We start from the raw sequence: 21151 nt of genomic DNA, 5'->3' as shown, positions 1-21151 counted from the left end.
AGAAAAAGGGGCATGGCGAGGGCAGGGCTATCAGCCCCACATTTATCTTCTTGTATGCCAGGTTTCTGGCAAGGAGAGACTGAAATCTACGCCAGTCACATTTCAGTTCAGGCGCACGGACTGCTGAAGGCTACACCTAATTTATAACGAGGCATACGCCTCATCCTCCGGCAATGCGCTAGATTATCATAGACGGATGGCCAACCTGTGGCTCTCCAGCTGTTGTAAAACTACAACTCCCACCATGCCCTGCTGTAGGCAGTCTAGGCATGCTGGTAGTTGTAGTTTTGCAACAGCTGGGGAGGCTCAGGTTGGCCATCCATGTCAAAGACTCTCTAGCTTTAAAATGGTTGCTCAATTGCAACAACTTCTCCCCTATACACAGGATAAAAATCAGCGGGGCTCTGACCACTGGGCTCCTGACGATCACCACAAGGATTGAATGAATAGAGCAAGGAACACGCATGCATGATGTTGCTCCATTCAACTCTATGGGGCTGCTGGAGATCTGAGCGCTTCTACTCATCATCCCCTAAATGGAGCAGCAGTGAACATACATGTCCACCAGGGAATACAGAAGTGATTGTCTGGGGCCCCAGAGGGGCAAGATGAGACACTTAACCCCAAAAATGTGGATGGGTGATTTATTGTTCAATGGAACGACCCCTTTGATGAATTCTAGGGAAAGGACGGATCCTTTATACTAATTTACAGAGGTGTAGACCTAACTAGCTTCCTAGTCAGCAATAGTTCAGCTGCCGTTTACCTGGGCGGCAGAGGTGAACATGGTGCTCTTCATCATCTGTGCAGATCCCCTGACACCATGCATGGTAAGCAAATGCAAACAGATCTTCTTGTTTGATTGGACGTGCTGAGGCTCTACTCAGTCTCTTCAGCCACTCCTGGCACTGCTTGAAGGTGGAAAAGTGACATCTAAAACAAAGCAAAGAAATAGGTTGTGAATTATATTAGGAATACACTATATGCTAAAATAATCTTTATCATAAAAGTTGCCAAATAATGCAGATGGGTGCAGAAGTCGTAAGGTGCATGGGGAGTCCAAACAGCACTATGGGAGGTAGAGAAACAGCCGAGGGAACATCAGGTTAGGTGCAGAAGCACGGGCGTCCCCCATACTAGCAATCGGTAAGGATAAAGTGGCTGGAAAGCACCAAAAAATTATAATACAAATCTGGCTACCTGCAGACACCATTGGGGGGGGGGGGCTACTACTGCAAATGCAAGGCTTAAAGATGTGTTCTGGAATTACTATGGTTTTATGAGAGATATGTTCATGTACAGCAGTTGCTTACCTCATGTACATAATCCCTATCTCTGTACATGCAGTAAAAATGTATTGGCTCTGATGGGGCCGTTTAAAGATGGCCTCAGTCATCGCAAGACTAACTTAGTCTCAGACATGCGCCATTACTGTGAGTATTGCATGCATAAAGGTATTTCATAACAAATCAGAATTTGGATTCGTTAATGTGACGAATACCGTACCCCAACTGACGTCAGACGTCAACTACGTAGAGCCAGCGAGATACAGTATGGTCACCGGTTACCAAGGCGTGACGTTACGCCCTCCTGGAGGAGCAGGTAAGGTCAGTTTGATACAGTTTACACAGACACCTCCTGTCCACGCGGGCACAGAGAGGCAACTAGCGAGCCTTTCCACTGCCCCAGTGAAAAAGCGCTTTCTCAGCCCGGGTATACTGCCACCAGTTTCTTGTTTGATATAAGCCCGGTCCGCTAACGGGATTATATAGGGTAAGAAACCAACCCGCGGTAGCCTATTACTAGGCCAAAACACAGGCATGGGAATTGGTGATCGAGATACAAGACAGCACAAGATTAAATTATATATTTAATTGCCTTAAGGGCTCACTAGAATTAACACTATACACACAGAGAATATATACAGTGGTCTGAGGTTACAAATACAGATGATAGGGTACAACAGGGTTAAGCAGAACAAAAGTCAGTTTACCAAGTATAGGAGTCCTTTGGGTTGTGAGGAGTTCTTAGCTGTGGTCACATGGGAAGCAGTGATGTCAGCTGGTTGCAGGTCCCTCTAAACCAGACCTGGGCAAACTACGGCCCGCGGGCCGTATACGGCCCGGCGGACCTTTTAATCCGGCCCCCGGGCGGAGCCAGAGGCGTGCCAAGCAACGATACCCCTCCTCCGCGAATGAAGAGGACTTCCGACTCGGCGTGCTGCGTGTGGCATGGCGCGGTGGCAGGGAGGCAGCGTCAGCGGCAGTACTGTCTAGGTAAGACACAGCAGGGGGGGGGGTGCCTCGTGCGAGCCGTACCCGGGACCCGGCCGGCCGCAATTATTCCCTTCTCTGTAACAGCGCAGCGCCCGCGGCTCTCATAGTATCGGCTGTGACTGTCTGACACTGACAGTCACAGAGCCGACAAGCATGAAGCTGTGGCCGCCTCCCCCTGTGCTGTGTGTAGTCAGTGTGACTAACACATGGCTGATCATCTCTGAGCATTACGTTTCTAAAGGCAAGGGGGGGGGGGGGGGGGGTGTGTACTATTGTAAGGGGGGGGGGGGTGTTCTGTATATGATGGGGGGGCCGGGGGGGTGTTCTGTACACAAGGGGACAATGGCTGGATTCACAGGGGACAATGGCTGGATTCACAGGGGGACAATGGCTGGATTCACAGGGGGACAATGGCTGGATTCACAGGGGGACAATGGCTGGATTCACAGGGGGACAATGGCTGGATTCACAGGGGGACAATGGCTGGATTCACAGGGGGACAATGGCTGGATTCACAGGGGGACAATGGCTGGATTCACAGGGGGACAATGGCTGGATTCACAGGGGACAATGGCTGGATTCACAGGGGGACAATGGCTGGATTCACAGGGGGACAATGGCTGGATTCACAGGGGGACAATGGCTGGATTCACAGGGGGACAATGGCTGGATTCACAGGGGGACAATGGCTGGATTCACAGGGGGACAATGGCTGGATTCACAGGGGGACAATGGCTGGATTCACAGGGGGACAATGGCTGGATTCACAGGGGGACAATGGCTGGATTCACAGGGGGACAATGGCTGGATTCACAGGGGGACAATGGCTGGATTCACAGGGGGACAATGGCTGGATTCACAGGGGACAATGGCTGGATTCACAGGGGACAATGGCTGGATTCACAGGGGACAATGGCTGGATTCACAGGGGACAATGGCTGGATTCACAGGGGACAATGGCTGGATTCACATTGGACAATGGCTGGATTCACAGGGGGACAATGGCTGGATTCACAGGGGACAATGGCTGGATTCACATGGGGACAATGGCTGGATTCACAGGGGACAATGGCTGGATTCACAGGGGACAATGGCTGGATTCACAGGGGACAATGGCTGGATTCACAGGGGGACAATGGCTGGATTCACAGGGGGACAATGGCTGGATTCACAGGGGACAATGGCTGGATTCACAGGGGACAATGGCTGGATTCACAGGGGACAATGGCTGGATTCACAGGGGACAATGGCTGGATTCACAGGGGACAATGGCTGGATTCACAGGGGACAATGGCTGGATTCACATTGGACAATGGCTGGATTCACAGGGGGACAATGGCTGGATTCACATGGGGACAATGGCTGGATTCACAGGGGACAATGGCTGGATTCACAGGGGGACAATGGCTGGATTCACAGGGGGACAATGGCTGGATTCACAGGGGACAATGGCTGGATTCACAGGGGACAATGGCTGGATTCACAGGGGACAATGGCTGGATTCACAGGGGACAATGGCTGGATTCACAGGGGGACAATGGCTTTCACTAATATGAGTCACAAATAGTGAAAAATGTTCATTGTTTTGGGAAATTTTGTTTAATAAATTTAAATTTTTTTCTTGTAAGGCAACCTCACTTTTTCATTGTTTAACTATAACAAGTACTCGTACCAGTTGTCCAACAATGATATTTACTGCTTTTTATAAAGAAATACAATTGATTTTATGCAGTATTGAGTTTAGCCTTTTGGCCCGGCCCTCCAAAATATTTTCAGTTTCTCATGTGGCCCCATCGAAAAAATAATTGCCCACCCCTGCTCTAAACACATGGCACGATGTGACCTCCCTTCAGAGAAACACCCGCCTGCTTGCTAGCACAAGCCTTTTAACCTGTAGCCGGCCCCTCCCCTCCCAGCCTCTGGGAGGGAGCCACTCCCCCTCTGCTGGGCTGGCAGCACATGAGCCACAAAACAGATTAGGGCTCATGGCTCCAGAATGTCGCAGGGAGGGGGTTCTGGGACCAATGGATCCGCCTGGGTTCCGGCTACCAGTAGAGTCCAAGCATGGAACTGTCATTTGGTTTCTGTGGGGAGATATGTTTATCTCCCCTCCCTGGCATACCACCACCAAACTATGACCACGGGCCTGTTCGTGGCCACAGGGACACAAATATGCATCTGGCTTATGTCTGTGATGGAAGGGCGATTCATAATTACTTATGAATTGCCGGTTCCATGATGTCTGATAATATTCATTAAACTGGGAATAGGCATAGACCCCCTGCAGAGAGGTTCTTCCTGTTCCATTCAGTCAGCCAGGAACCCAGCTTATGGAGGTGAGAAATTGTAAACAAAGGTGGCCTGCAAGAAGTTCTCTGCCAGTTGGCTGGGTTTTGAAGCAGGGCCCCCTGTAGAGTTCACTACCTCTGCTATCTGACAGCTGATGGCTGGTGTGGGAACATGGCTGACATAAAATAATAATCCATATTCCTCACAGTTAATGATTGTGGTGCACACCATGTATCCGGGTTCAAATTAGTTATGAAATACCATTCTGCATGCGCCGCTACTCACAGTAATGCCCAAGACTAAAGGTAGTCCTACTAATGGAGGCCATCGTTAAACAGTCTCATCGGAGCCAGTACATGTTAGTACACTATCACTACCGCTGTAGTTGCTCTGACACTCCCATGGACATAACATCACAGGAAATAAGAAAAACAGATAAGACAGAAGTGCATGGACATGGTCATGAGAGCACAGCCAAGAACAAAAGATAGGAGCAATAAAGGTAAAAGAAATGCATTACAAAATTACAGCTGTTTATGTAAAATGATTATTTAAAAGGATATTGATGCAAACTGGAAAAAAGGGTGTAAGCATGGAGCGCCGATTTACAAAGCAGTATATAAAACATCTAAACTACATTTAGTGACAGAAAATCCAACAAATACATATTTAAGTTTACCTGACTACTTTGGAGTCCTTGCATATAATCTGCAGCTGGAACATATCACGGCTCTCCACGGTCTCGATCATCCTTAAAGGCACCTGCAAAAGCATCAAGTGTTTATTAGTACATTTTCCATAAAAGAATGGCACCATATAACAACAAAATGTAACAATATCCCATTCTGTAACAGCTTCAAAACAGACAAATAGCAATACAGTCGATTAATGCTTTCAATCACAATAAGGAGATGGGTAAACGTTAGCCCAATTATCACAAGTATCAGACACACAAACTATGTGGAGAAGTCCAGGAGAAATACAAAACAGCAAAGATAAAATGAAAACAAAAAGCAAAGAAAAAGAAAAAAAAAGGGAAAAGAGATCACCTACATCTTTCATCTCTAACAGTTATCTCCCGTAGCAATGAAGAAGTAAAGTCAGGGACCAATAAGGTCTCCCATGGTGCGTGGATCTCCGAGAGAGAATCTCCATCAGTTAAACAAAGGTGGGTATCGGGGAATCGGAGGGTCTTCCAGCAAAAGACACTTTTGGAACCAAGTTGTGAGTTAAAAGCACTCTTTCAAGTAGTATTACGGTTGGCTGAAGTTATCCTCTATCCACAGGATAGGGGAGAACTATTAGCTCAATGTGGGTCCTACCGCTGGGACCCCCACATATTACGAGAACGGAGCCCCCCCTCCCCCCCTGAAATGAACGGAGGAGAGGCCGGTCGCACATGAACATGGCTGCTAAATTCTTTTCTATGGGAGTTCCAGAGATAGCAGAGTTCAGCGCTCACCTAGCTCAGAATTGCAGCGGCTACAAGGCCCGGTTCTCTTGATTGGTGGGGGTCCCAGCGGTAGGACCCCTGACAATCTAATTGTTATCCCCTATTCTGTGGAGAGGGGATAAATTCAACCAACCGGAATACCGCTTTAAGATTAGCTTGCATGCAGGAAGGGAAAAGTGTAATAAAGCTTTCCCAAATTTCACAAAAATCTGTGTGCAAGTCTTTCTTGGAGGGCGCCTCCAAGCAATCTATCTTCATAATGAATGAAGGCGGTCCTGGGTAAATCCACTGATGTTAGATAGTGATGGTCAGTTCGCAGTGTTCGCCAGCGAACACATGCGGGCTGCCATCTTTAGTAAGGTAGACTCACCCGTCCGGCGAAGCACAGGCAAGCCCTTACCTGTGCCTGTGTCGGGAGCCGGTCTGAAATCAAATGCAGTCACCGGGAGCAGGACGATGAAGGCCCCCGGTGGCTGTTCTCGGAACTGCCTGCTCCCGATGACTGCATTTGATTTCAGACCGCTCCCGGCACAGGCACAGGTAAGGGCTTACCTGTGCATCGCCGGACAGGTGAGTCTACCTTATTAAAGATGGCAGCCCGCATGTGTTCGCTGGCGAACACTGCGAACTGACCATCAGTTAACCGCTGCTGTCGTTATCATGTGAGTTTTAAGCTACAGTGTGTGCAAGGGAAGTCATCCTTATCGATATATCCGAATATTGCCCATGTGGGAACATATGAGACAAGATGTGTTGGTGCAAACTTGTAGATTTTTTTGCCAGAACTGTTGGATGACAGGGCAATTCCAGAGACATTGATAGAAATCTGTTGCCCCGGTCGCACATCTAAAACACTGCTCTGTGGTGAATATTCCCATCCTGTGGCCTCGTAGGGGAGTTATGTAAGCCCTGTGGATTATCTGGAGAACCATTTCCGTATAGCGGCTAGAGGGAATGCATCGGGTACTATATTCAATCGCCAGAAGCAACATAGAGGTGGATAAAGTAGGGATATCAGTTATCCATTTATTGCGGACTGATTGGGTGGCATCGTAAGGCTACTTTCACATCTGCATTGTGCTATCTGATTTTGAGATCCGGCACAGGGTCTCAAAACCGCAGCACAACGCTTCAGTTTTGTCCCCATTCATTGTCAATGGGGACAAAACTGAACAGAGTGCACCAGAATTCATTCCGTTCTGGTTTGTTGCGTTCCCATGCCGGACACAAGATTGTGTGCAGAATGGGAAACTGAAGAAGCCGGATCCTGCACCAAAAACTATATAAGTCAATGGTGCTGGATCCATTTTTTTCCCCCAGACACAAAAAAAAATAAAAAAAAAAAAAAAAAATCGGATACGGTGCCCATTGAATTACAATGATTTCAGTGCTGGATGCGGATTCTTCATTTTCAATATAATACAACCAGATCGGTTCTGAACGGATGCAGCCAGTTGTATTATACAAACGGAAGCATTTTGCTGTGGTTTTGAGATCCCCTGCCGGATGTCAAAATCGCATAGCAAAAATGCAGATGTGAAAGTAGCCTAATCTAGGGGTACATGGAGATATTTGTAGTATTGCAAAGTGTATTACAGAGCTTTGTGCAGAGCAATGTTCCAGTCATTGGAAGAAAGTATTTTGGATATTTAACTATGAGTCTGTAGGTAGGGGAGGGGGGGGGGGGGAAGTGATGTGGGAATGAAGAAATTTTGCCTGTTGTAAGCAACTCATATCAGAGAAAAATGCCTCTTTGTCCAGCTATCAGCTCCCTGCCACTTTCCTAAACTAACACTCACTTTGAATTCTTTACTAGGAGACCAAAACAGACTGTCAGCTCACTGAAGGATCAGATGACACCATACATAGAAGTCTATGGAGGAAGGGGGGGGGCTCTGAAGAGAAGTGAGCTGCTGTGAGAGACACATAGGCAAAGAGGCTGCGGCAGCTGATAGCGCTATATCTTTCTCAAGTGCTTTATTCACACCAGTACTGCTCAGTATTGCGCCCTGAATACAGCAGGTCCGCAATACAAGGGCCTTGTGTACCCCGCATCACGGATGCGGACCCATTCACTTGAATGGGTCCACAATCCGAGAGATGTGGTGCGCAACAGAGGCACGGATCGGAAGCCCACGGAAGCACTATGGAGTGCTTCCATGGGATTTTTGTTTGTGCCTCTGCACCGCAAAAAAGTAGTGCATGCGGACGTGGATCGCGGACCCCAATCAAGTGAATGGGTCTGCTATCCGCATGCAGCTGTGCGCCCGTGCATTGCGGACCGCAATTTGTGGTCCGCAGCATGGACCTGGCCAGCACACGGTCATGTGCATGAGCCCTAATAGTAAGAGACAGGGAGCAGGATATATTGTTTTCTCCATGAGAAGTCTATGAGGAGACATGATACTAACTAGTCTCCAGCTACCGGCTCAGTGAGAACAGCCTGTGAAGGGGAACGCTGCTCAAAAAATACCAGTCATACTAATGGCTAGAAATAATGTTATTAATTCATGAAAGCTCAAACCTTTACAAGCAATGGTGTATCTTTAGGATTGTCCATAACCATCTGACTGGTGGGGGTCACCGTCTAACACCCCGTACCCCTTCACATCAGCTGTACCGAAGTAGCTCCGGTGCTGAGACTACACAGCTCTATCAGCTGTGCAGTGGACTGAGCTGGTTTCTGCAGTGCTGCTCCCACTGTAGTGAATAGGAGCAGTGCTGCAGTACCAGCACCGCCCACTTAATATTGGATGGAGCTGTGCAGTTTCTGCACCAGAACTACTGCAGAACAGATTATCGGCAGGGGTGCGTGGCGTTGGACCCCCTCTGATCATATAGTGATGACGTATCCTGCAGATAGACCATCACTTGTAAAGGGTTAGACAATCCCTTTAAAGGTACTTAATATGCCAAATACCAACCCTCTATATAAAAAAATCTCTCAAACGTAGACTCAGGGGTCAAACCGATGCGATTGTCTTTTTTCAATAAGATTTTGGAACCCAGAGCCATTGATACATCTGTTGTGTATGTAATGCCAACAGCAAGGTAGCAAATTAGTGAAAAGACTAATAACCTTTTAACAGGACGATTAGGGTATATTCATATGTGGCAGATTTGCCTGCAGGGATTCCTGCAAATGTCCCATTCATCTGCATGAGGTCTGCAGAAATCAATGTATAGAACTGATTATCAGTGGCAGAAATTTCTTCCACCAATCTGCCGCCTGTGAATATACCCTTACTGGCCACCCCGACATTGACTTACATTGATGACAGAGTCTTTGAACTTGATGTGCAGCCTGTAGTTGGAGACGGCTATAACTGCATCGTTTGCACTTCCTAAATACTCCACGCTCTCTCCTGGCAGCACTTGGAACGGTACCTGGGTGCAAAAAGTAAAAGGCGATGACATAGGAAAAGACAGATTACCTGCAAGGGACACATAATTAAATCTAACGGAAAATAATTCAGCTGATTAATAATGGATTACAGCTCCTGCAGAGGCCATCTTTAATTCAAGGCGCTCCCAGTCCACGGTGCTCTAATTTGCATGAACCATACACCATCCTGATGTTCTGTACAGGACGACACGTTCTGTGACTGCTGCTGATGTATTATCCCTTTATTCAAATATAGCCTTTGTGATGATGTCTTTTCTCCACATTTAGGCATCTGATATGTAAAACATGTTCTCTCTGTAGAATTAAAGGCAGTTTTGAGGAACCCGTCTTGGGATTTAACTGTGTTCCAACTGAGACAGTCCTGGGAATGGAAGGCGATGAGATGTGCTCTCTACATGAGACTGGGAGTAGGAAAGTGCTCACAACAGGGTTAGAGAGGAGCAACAAAAAAAATAAAAAAAATAACCTAAAATATTGTGGGGGTCATTTACGAACAGATATACGCCAAAAACGAAGATCCCTAAAGTAAAAAGCTGCCACTGCTGGGCTCACAGATACGCTCACTTCAGTTCAAGTCAGCTCTGGTAACCGACTCCGCTGCTACCACCAACGTGGTGCTCAACGGACAACAGTTCAAGACTCGCATGTAATCCAAATAGTCATGGCAATCACCAATGTGCAAATAAACCTCTTTAGGCTACAATCACACAACCGCATTTTCCGTCCGCGTCCGAACTGTATTTTTTGCAGATCGCACACGGACCCATTCAGCTCCAAGTCATCCGTGTCCCATCTGCATCAGTGCCGTAAATTATAGAATGTATCCTACTCAAAGTGCGAGATGTACATGGACCGCATCTGTATTCTGCGGATACATGATTGCAGAGCACAAAACGGATGCGGTTGTGTGAATGTAGCCTTATTGTGGTATGGTCACAGGATGTGGAGGTTAAACCCAACTGCCTTGTCAAGGCCTGTGTCACACCTGATGCCTTCCCCATATATGTACACACATTCCTATCCTAGCTGGTTACCTAATTAAACAACATATTACACACAATGGCGCAGATTTCTTTATTTTTTTGCACCCAAAAACTGGCGTGCATGCTTTGCATCACATTTACTAACTGTTTTACACTCTTTTGGAAGCATTGTACAGATTGTTCGATAAGGGGGCGTGGCGTGAACGCACCTCCATGTGCCAAACTTAGACTAGACAGGGGGTTTTTTTTGTGCACGGAGAAGATTTTTGGCGCACAAATGGAATTCTAGCGTAAATGTGGCGCAGAGTCGGAGCAAAACAAGTGCAGTGTGATGAGGAGACTTCAACCCCTCTGTTTCTGGAAAGCTAGAGGCATGGTAGGAAATGTGAGCTGCACTAGAGGAATCATATCTAGGGGAAGAAGGAACAAAGATGGCACACAACCCATAACTAGCACACAAAAAGGTATACATAAAGCATATACAAGCCTCTACACTGAGCGCTGCCTTAAAGGGGTTTTTCAGTGTAACAAAAATTGGTGGCCGCAGGCTCACAATGGCTTAAAATCTAAAAGAACCAATATTCACCTCCACGATCCGCCCCGCTCTAAGTCCATACTGCTCTCTCTCCTCTTGTCTTGACACACAGTAAAAGACCACTTAGCCAATCACTGGCAGAGGCAGGTCACTCATGCAGAAGACATTTTCAGCCATTTCTTGCGTGTCGAGGACCAGCTGAGAGTAGTTTTTAAAGGGGATCCCTATGCAATGAATAGGGAATTTCAAATGAAGTATACACGTATGGAAAATACATGCAATAAAAAATAAAAATAAAATTTATGTACATAAAACCCCCTGCTGTTTATCATTCTGGTCCTGCATGGAGAGTGGTGGAATAACATACTCCATATCTTCCCTGCTCTCTTCCTCTCCCCTCGGTGCCAATGTAGTGATCTCACAGTGGCCCAAACACTTTGCATTCATTCATCCCCAATTGTAAATTCGTAGAAATATATACATTGGATATAAGAAGTCTACACATTCCTGGTAAAATGCCAGGTTTTTGTCATGTCAAAAAAAATAAAAAATCAGACCAAGAAGAATCGTTTCTGAAGTTTTTCAAATTGAATTGTACAGATTGTAGGTGACATTAAAAAGGTGGAAAAATAAAAATAAAGAACTCAAATAATGTGATTACATAAATATTCACCCCCCTAAACTAATACTCTGTTAAAGTACTACCTGAATTTATGACAGTCTTCAGTCTTTTTTCAGCATGCCACATCTAGACTTGGCACTCTTCGCCCACTATTCCTTCCAAAAGCGCTCCAAATCTGTCAGATTGCAAGGACATCTCCAGTGTACTGCCCTCTTCAGGTCAATTCACAGATTTTCAGTTGGATTCACGTCTGGGCCATTCCAAAACTGTGTTCTCCTGGCGAAGCCATTCTTTTGTTGATGTGGAGGTATGGTTTGGCTTGTGCTGAAATTCCTTTTTACCTTCAGCTTTTTAGCAGAGGCCTAAAGTTTTTTTGTTTTTGTTTTTGCCAAAATTGACTGATATTTGGAACTGTTCATAATTTCCTCCACCTTGACTAAAGCCCCAGCTGCAGCTGCAAAAAACAGCCACAAAGCATAATGCTGCCTCCACCATGAGTCACTGTGGTTATGGTGTTCTTTTGGTGATGCACAGTGTTGGCTTTGCGCCAAACATACCTTTTGGAACTATGGCCAAAAAGTTCAACCATGGTCTCATCAGACCATAACAAGTTTTCCCACATGCTTTTGGAAGACTTGATGTAGGTTTTGGCAAGACATAGCCTGGACATAGCTTGGATGTTTTACTTTATGAGAAAAGGCTTACGTCTTGCCACCCAACCCTACAGCCCAGACATCTGAAGACTGCAACAGATTCTTGTGACATGCAGTACACAGCCAGTAATTGCTTCAGCTCCTTCACTGTTGCTGCAGGCCTCTGACAGCTCCCCAGACCAATTTTCTTCCATTTTTGATGGACGTCCAATTGGTAATCTCACTGTGGTGCCAAATTATATCCACTTCTTGATGACCATCTTTACTGTTTTCCATAGTATATCTAATGCCTTGAACATTTTTTGTACCCTTCTCCTGACTGATACTTTTCAACTATAAGATTCTCTTTGTGTGTTATAAGCGGTTTACGGACCATGGCTTTTGCTGTAAAATGCAACTAAAAAGGCTGCTTTCGCATCCGCGTCAGAAGCTCAGTTTGGGGCTTCAGTCACAGAATTCGTTAAAAATAGCAGAGAGAAAAGTCTTGCGTGCAGAGCTTTTTTTTTCTCCATTACAAAAATATTCTGAACGGAAACCTAACGGTCCAATTATAGTCAATGGGGTCTGTAAGGCTCCGTTTGCTTCAGTCATGTGCTGAATCAGGCACTTCCAGTATTTTGGTTCTTCTGCTCCTATAATGGAGCAGCAGAGCAGAAACACATCTTTGGTGTGATAGCCGCCTAAGAAAATGTCAGGAAAACCCTACTAGAACAGCTGGACTTTATATGGGGTTAATAAGAATCACTCAACAACCATGGCTGTGTACTGACTACTATTTAAATGAGCCAATTCTGAACACAACCACACCCCCAATTAAAGGGGGAGTTCACACTTATACAACCACATTAAAGGTGGAAATAAATCTGAAATTAATTTGTCTTCATCATTTTTTTTACATGACAAAAACCTGCCATTTTAACAGGGGGGGGGGGGGGAGAGAGACTTTTTATATGCACTGTAGCTAGATCTCTCTCTAGACAGTGGAAAAGGAAATTGTGGGAGCATTGATACCACATGTATATCTGGGACAATAATTATAATTTTTTTTTTTTTAAAGAATTTTTATTAAAGAAACAAAATTAAAACAATTACATAATTAACAGCATTTTAATTCTTGTCCCTTTTTTTTCTCTCTATTCTTGGCCCACTCACCCAAACCTACCTTCCCGCTCTTGCGATGGTTCTCTAAACACTCCTAAAAAAAAAAAAAAGTAAGAAAAAAAAAAGAAAAGGGAAATGGAAAATAAAAAATGTAAAGTGTGTGGGGGAGGGGGGGGGGGGGGAACAAAAGACGTACCACTTCCAACCTCCCCATATCTGACCTAGACCATTTTTTCTCAGAATTTCTTTGTATAAAATATTCTCATCTCAAACTTTGTTAACCAAATATAACCACTCATTGAGGTTTGGAATATTTAGTGAGAACCAGACTTGAATAATCAAAAGTCTGGCTAAAAACAAAATTCTAATCAAAAGAATCTTTTTGTACTTATGGTAGTTTACCTTAGATAAGTCACTCAGTATCCAGCACTCAGGTGAAAACAGAATTACTACCCTCAATTTTTGGGTGATAAAATTCTGAATTGAACCCCAGTAGGCTTTTAGATCTAGACACAACCAAAGCATGTGCAAAAAAAATCTGCCAACTGTGAGTCACACCGTGGGCAATTCGAAGTTTCTCTTAAACCACATTATTAAGCCAACTCGGCGTAATGTACACTCTGTGTAAAATATTAAACTGCACCAATATGTGATTCGAGTTGTGCGATACTAATCTTAAATAAGCAAATATATTTCCCCATTCCTGTAACGTAACCATAGGACAATCAATTCCCCAAGCCCTCTGAACCGGGGCGACAACCTTATTAAATAGTGCCTTAACTAATAATTTATATAATTGGGAGCTCTTACCCTTCCGGCCTAGACTCCTTATTACAACATTTAAGGGTGAAGAAGTGTCTATCTCCAACAATGGAGCTACTTTTACACTAAAAAGTGCTGAACGTATCTGAAAATACCTAAACCAACTTAGATTAGCTAAATTCCCCATTTGTGCTAGATCAGAGAAAGATAGTACCTCTCGGTTTCTCACCACTTGTGAAACATACATAATATTACTTTTCTGCCAAAACTTCTCCCCAAGTGGTTTATCAACATCCTGTAAGTAAAAAATATACCAAAGAGGAGTGCACAAAAGAGATCCCTTTATCCCCATCCATCTTCTAATAGTGGTCCAAGATCTAGAGAATAACTTTCCAGGAACTCTGTATTCTTGTTCAACATTAATTAATTGCCCAGATTCCAGCAGGTTAAATACACTCCTAAAGAATTATTAGGAACACCTGTTCTATTTCTCATTAATGCAATTATCTAGTCAACCAATCACATGGCAGTTGCTTCAATGCATTTAGGGGGGTGGCCCTGGTCAAGACAATCTCCTGAACTCCAAACTGAATGTCAGAATGGGAAAGAAAGGTGATTTAAGCAATTTTGAGCGTGGCATGGTTGTTGGTGCCAGACGGGCCGGTCTGAGTATTTCACAATCTGCTCAGTTACTGGGATTTTCACGCACAACCATTTCTAGGGTTTACAAAGAATGGTGTGAAAAGGGAAAAACATCCAGTATGCGTCAGTCCTGTGGGCGAAAATGCCTTGTGGATGCTAGAGGTCAGAGGAGAATGGGCCGACTGATTCAAGCTGATAGAAGAGCAACGTTGACTGAAATAACCACTCGTTACAACCGAGGTATGCAGCAAAGCATTTGTGAAGCCACAACACGCACAACCTTGAGGCGGATGGGCTACAACAGCAGAAGACCCCACCGGGTACCACTCATCTCCACTACAAATAGGAAAAAGAGGCTACAATTTGCACGAGCTCACCAAAATTGGACTGTTGAAGACTGGAAAAATGTTGCCTGATCTGATGAGTCTCTATTTCTGTTGAGACATTCAAATGGTAGAGTCCGAATTTGGCGTAAACAGAATGAGAACATGTATCCATCCTCTGATGGCTACTTCCAGCAGGATAATGCACCATGTCACAAAGCTCCAATCATTTCAAATTGGTTTCTTGAACATGACAATGAGTTCACTGTACTAAAATGGCCCCCCCAGTCACCAGATCTCAACCCAATAGAGCATCTTTGAGATGTGGTGGAACGGGAGCTTCGTGTCCTGGATGTGCATCTCTCAAATCTCCATCAACTGCAAGATGCTATCCTATCAATATGGGCCAACATTTCTAAAGAATGCTATCAGCACCTTGCGGAATCAATGCCACGTAGAATTAAGGCAGTTCTGGAGCAAAAGGGGGTCAAACATCGTATTAGTATGGTGTTCCTAATAATTCTTTAGGTGAGTGTATATTATCAAATGGGGTTTGTTTCACCAAAGTCTTACACAGAGCACTTTTCTCCTATTCACAAAATAACCATAACTGCCCAGCTATAAAATAACCCTTGAAGTAGGGAAGATTCAACCCCGGGACGATAAGATTAACAAGATCTAATTGTCTCGTATGAGCTGCTGACCACCCACACAAAGACGATAAAGCCCTCCAGAAAAGAGATTTAAAAAGTTCAACCCCTTTACGCCATTCTGAGCCTGCTGCCGCCAATTTTTGTTTTGTTGGAAAACTCCTTTAATGTTGGAGGGCTGTTCCGGCAAAAGTGATCATCCTAAGCAAACCACCCCTTTATAGCTTGCTTTTTGCAATTTCATGTGTCCAATTTTAGCACCTCCGAATGCTGCAGCAGCAGTCAGCCAGGATCTTTATGTTGGCAATCACTCCATCCCAGTACAGGCAACGCAGAAAACATTTGTGTTCATGAATAATTAACTATACAACCTGGCCAAGAATAAAAATACTCCTCTTGCTTGGCCCTTGTTTGTTGTATCGGGCTCCCTGGCACAAGAACATAAAGAGCTAGTAATCTACTGAAAGCACAAATAAGTAAAAGAAAAGCATCCAGGAGAAAGTTTATCATTAAAGCAGCACTGGCATACCTGGACACGAATACAGCACCGCTGCAAAGTCATGTTCTCCTCAACACAGGTAGTCGCCATTCTAGTGACTGCAGACAACTGCATTACTGAATACACAGCTCCGCTAGATATAATAGTACTCTGATGTATTTACTACAAAACATTATGAAGGAATGCCGCAGCACCTTTCTACTGACTGGACATATCGCATATCCAGGGTGGAGTAATGCAACACCGACTTTTTTTTATTTTAAATAAACCTAAAAGAATGGGTTCCTCTTAAACCATTCATTTTTCTTAGTGGGGTTGCATTGAAGCCTCATGCACAGGACCGTATCTGTTTTGGGGTCTGCAAACCTTGGATCTACAAAATAGACACCTTCTGTGTGCAATCTGCACTTTTCTCACTCCCATTATTAGAAATGACTATTCTGGTCAGCAATAAGGACAAGAATAGGACATGGATGTCATCCATTTTTCTTTGTGGACCCATAGAAAAGAATGGATCTATGTGCAATCCGCAAAAAATGTGGATCGGACACGGATACAAGTTGTGGGCATGAGGCCTTAATGTAGAAAAGGCAAGGCTGCTGGAAACAGCAACAGTGTTGTTCGCAGCCTCATTCAAGTGAATACTGCAATACCGTCCACTGCCCATGGATAATAGGTCACGTTTCTGGAAGAAAACTGCCATGTTTTTTTTAATTTCATAAAACTCTGAGGAATGAACTGAAAAGGCAGCATGTGTGGGCTTCTCTGCCCCAGTGACTTTGGAGAAACAGAAAGAGCTGGTTCGAAAAGGGACAAAAGAGTCAGAAAAAACAAGTTTACTTATTGTCAAATATAAAGCAACTATAAAGCCAAATATTTGCAAAGGAACTACGGTATATAGCCACGTATTTGTAAAGCATCTATATAGCAATACTGCAACTATATAGTTCTTGTAGCAATATAGAAAAATCATAGTCAACCCACCTAATGGGACTTAATTATTATTTTTTGAACAGTAGATTACCCTAACCTTTATGTGGACCGTGGTATAAAGTGCATGCGTGGGAAGGGGGGAGATGAAGTTTACCACCAAAATATCTTCATCACGTGTCGTGAGAGCTAGAGCAAAATGAAACACGGCTAATCCATGAATGACACCAAGTGAACCACAACAGCAGAGCATTTATGTACGTGGAGATGGATTTCATACACCTTCACAAGTGGTGACTCATGGACGGGCCATTGAAACTTGCCGATGCTCTTCCATGCCGTCATTCAAGAGTGAGCCTTGTCAACGTAGCATTATTAGATAAGAGCGCCGAGGCGATGGGGAGGCTTTCCTTCCCCAGAGTGTGTGCCTTTCAGAATTGATATGTACGGTTTGTCTACTGCTGTGACGAAAAGGTTCCTGCAGATGTTTTTTTAATCATGGACAGCTCAGTTACTGTACCATGGTTTTTTGTGTCCAACCTTCTCTGTCCATGGTCACCATCCATATAGTAGAGGAATAATTCAAACTGACCAACCTTTATTAGAATGCTTTCTACTCAATTTTCTGTGAAAGCAGATGCAATATTTTGGAGAGGATTTTATTGCCTTGTTGCTGCATTTGTGTTATTAGGGTGACCTGCTATAAGGCAAATAACTGGTTACTAAAGATGGTCTGGAGCCAGAACGCAAAGCATAGATGCCCAGGCCATAGCTATGAAGAGCATTCACATACTGATAGAGGAGATCAGAAACGGAATTCTTTATTTTGCCAAAATCACTACAGCATTTAGGCGTCCATGAAGGCCGGCACCTCCTCTCTAGTACTAGTGCCCGCAGTCAATATACGCAGAGACAGGAATAAAGCTGAAAGTGGCCATACACATTAAACAGAAGTAGGTTGATGGTGGAACAGCAGTTGAACAAACGATCATCTGGTGATTATTTCACAGACATGGCCATACATACTTTAGTCCATATTGCCCGTTACAGTTGATAAAACTGGACATACCTGTACATGTTCAATGAAACCGGGAGATGAACAAAAGATCTTTCTGGGAACGTTCTATCAAAGAAAGATTGTTCGTCCATGAAAGATTTTGTCTTTGAAGGAAAGATCTTTCGTCCAACTATTTTACACAGCCGACTTCTTTTCAGACAGTGTGGGTCTGTCATTGCTTGGTTTTTTTGGTTGATATCGTCCATTTTAATCAACTATCGACTAATGTGTATGGGCACCTTAAGACTTTATCTCTAGCTGAGAAGCAGCTTGCTGGATAAAGCTTCTCCCATTATTTATCAGCAATAGATCAGGTCACCAGAGGTAGACTTCTGAAGTCTAGGAGAAGTTCTTAAAACAAAAAGTTTTTAACTCATTCATTTACAACCATATTCAGTCCAAATTACCAGATACTGTAAGGAAAAAGATTAACAAAAATGTATATGCAATGAAATGTCATAAATGTCATAAATTGAAGTACATACATACTGCACTGTGGTCAACACATAGGGCGGCACAGATCATTAGAGCTCAAGTCTTGTATTTTTGACCACTCTGTAGTAATAACAGGCCTTATATGTATAACTAACTTGGAGGTGATGGATTCTCATCTTCTCTCTCTTCACTCAATGAAATACTGGGAAGACCATTCACATGCAGACAGCATTTCTGATCTTACCTGTAACTTATCCTCCTCTTTCACCAGTTCCCTAGGTGGGAACAAATCCTTGGCTTGGATATATTCCAGACTGGGGGGCTCTTCACCCTGAAAAAAAAAGAAAGGCAAAAATGACATAAGGAAGGCTAAACCTAGAAGTGAATGATAATAGTAAGCAGCAGATAATCTTTCCCCACAAAGGTTAGTAGGACACTTCCATTATTTTTCGCAATATGTTAAAAGGCTATTTGTGAATATTCAATGTATTTTTATAAGAACTGGTGGATGGTTTTCTGGATATAATTTTTCCTCCTGTAATCACAAAATGAAGTACCGCACACCGCTGGTGCTCGCAAAAGACTTGTTAGTCGTAAGCAGCCACCCGCCGTCACTGCCAGATCATATACTGCTGAGGAAGGCCGAAACATTCGGTACTTATATAGTGTGACTCTGATATATGGGCATCCACTGGATCATGTATGGAACATGAAATAAGTTGTGAATAATAAACTTTACTGATTAATGGCAAATTGAACCAGCTGCGTGCAGCAATTTTTTCTACTATTATTTTTCTTCCTGTCCTGGCCCTTAACTTACTCTGGACTTTTAGCTCAGCAAACAGTCTGACTGAAAAAGTTGAGTCACAGACAGCCCCCCTGTAGTGACTCAAGTAAAGCACCAAACATTTTACTTATATACATTATACTAAGTGCAATGCTCTTCAGTGGGCATCTTTAGCTAGACCTACCAGGAGAATAGAGCTGTCATACTGTTATCCCAATTCCACACCAACTATTATCATGAGGATTACCCTTTAGATAACATCTTCCCATCACAGCAGCAGTAAACAGACAGTGGATTACCTAACTGATGTTATCATTTGTGTTGACTGCTTAAGGACTATATTTTGGGTTTAATTTTCAAACAGCATAGTACTGCCAAAAAGAAAACTACCCACATTTCTTAAAAAAAAAAAAAAAATTCTATAAATATGGAGTTCTGATGGAAGTGTTCCTTTAATCTTCCAGGGACTGGCTGAGGGGGAAGGCTCAGTAAGGGGCACATGCCATTTGGAGACACGTCACTGCTAAGACTGGTCATTGGCTGCTACGGCGCAAGTGACACCATCCATCTGGATGTACAGGGTGGGCCATTTATATGGATACACCTTAATAAAATGGGAATGGTTGGTGATATTAACTTCCTGTTTGTGGCACATTAGTATATGTGAGGGGGGAAACTTTTCAAGATGGGTGGTGACCATGGCGGCCATTTTGAAGTCGGCCATTTTTAATCCAATTTTGTTTTTTCAATAGGAAGAGGGTCATTTGACACATCAAACTTATTGGGAATTTCACAAGAAAAACAATGATGTGCTTGGTTTTAACGTAACTTTATTCTTTCATGAGTTATTTACAAGTTTCTGACCACTTACAAAATGTGTTCAATGTGCTGCCCATTGTGTTGGATTGTCAATGCAACCCTCTTCTCCCACTCTTCACACACTGATAGCAACACCGCAGGAGGAATGCTAGCACAGGCTTCCAGTATCCGTAGTTTCAGGTGCTGCACATCTCGTATCATCTGAAGGCAATCGTCTATGCTGTGAAGATAGGAGATGTGCAGCACCTGAAACTATGGATACTGGAAGCCTGTGCTAGCATTTCTCCTGCGGTGTTGCTATCAGTGTGTGAAGAGTGGGAGAAGAGGGTTGCATTGACAATCCAACACAATGGGCAGCACATTGAACACATTTTGTAAGTGGTCAGAAACTTGTAAATAACTCATGAAAGAATAAAGTTACGTTAAAACCAAGCACACCATTGTTTTTCTTGTGAAATTCCCAATAAGTTTGATGTGTCAAATGACCCTCTTCCTATTGAAAAACAAAAGTTGGATTCAAAATGGCCGACTTCAAAATGGCCGCCATGGTCACCACCCTTCTTGAAAAGTTTCCCCCCTCACATATACTAATGTGCCACAAACAGGAAGTTAATATCACCAACCATTCCCATTTTATTAAGGTGTATCCATATAAATGGCCCACCCTGTAGATAGGACAGTGACGGGAAATCCAGTGAAGGGAGCCAGAAGGGAACAATGGGGAGCAAGTGAGTATGGATTTTTCAACAGGTACAGTAGGCTGGGGCTGAACTTTAAAAAAAGCCATTTGCTGAACGCCCATTTGGCTGACAACTATCACTCACAGTCCCTCCATACACATGCATGCTCGACGAGACCAAACATGCATGCGTTCTCAGTAAGAAAAGGGGAGGAAACCAATGTAACACTGTAGACACATGGCAGTGGCT

At 44.0% G+C, this 21151-nt stretch overlaps 1 protein-coding gene across 3 annotated transcripts in view; it reads right to left on the bottom strand.

Moving 5' to 3' along the window:
* The window catches only part of MTMR4 (myotubularin related protein 4), an 82619-nt gene that overhangs the window by 28038 nt on the left and 33430 nt on the right, over nt 1-21151 (bottom strand). For 2 of the 3 annotated variants that reach the window (XM_040423636.1, XM_040423635.1), the window contains 4 exons: nt 18861-18947; nt 9289-9405; nt 5245-5327; nt 767-933 (listed from right to left, as the gene is read on the bottom strand). In XM_040423636.1, coding sequence (XP_040279570.1) covers nt 767-933; nt 5245-5327; nt 9289-9405; nt 18861-18947 — 454 coding nt within the window. Of the gene's footprint in view, nt 1-766; nt 934-5244; nt 5328-9288; nt 9406-18193; nt 18362-18860; nt 18948-21151 lie in introns of those variants that run through there. The other variant, XM_040423638.1, reaches the window with a different exon arrangement.

This window comes from Bufo bufo, chromosome 3 (assembly GCF_905171765.1).
Source record: "Bufo bufo chromosome 3, aBufBuf1.1, whole genome shotgun sequence".
In the NCBI taxonomy this organism is placed as follows: domain Eukaryota; kingdom Metazoa; phylum Chordata; class Amphibia; order Anura; family Bufonidae; genus Bufo; species Bufo bufo.
The sequence above is the reverse complement of the archived record's forward strand: the minus strand, read 5'-3'. Positions and strand labels throughout refer to the sequence as shown.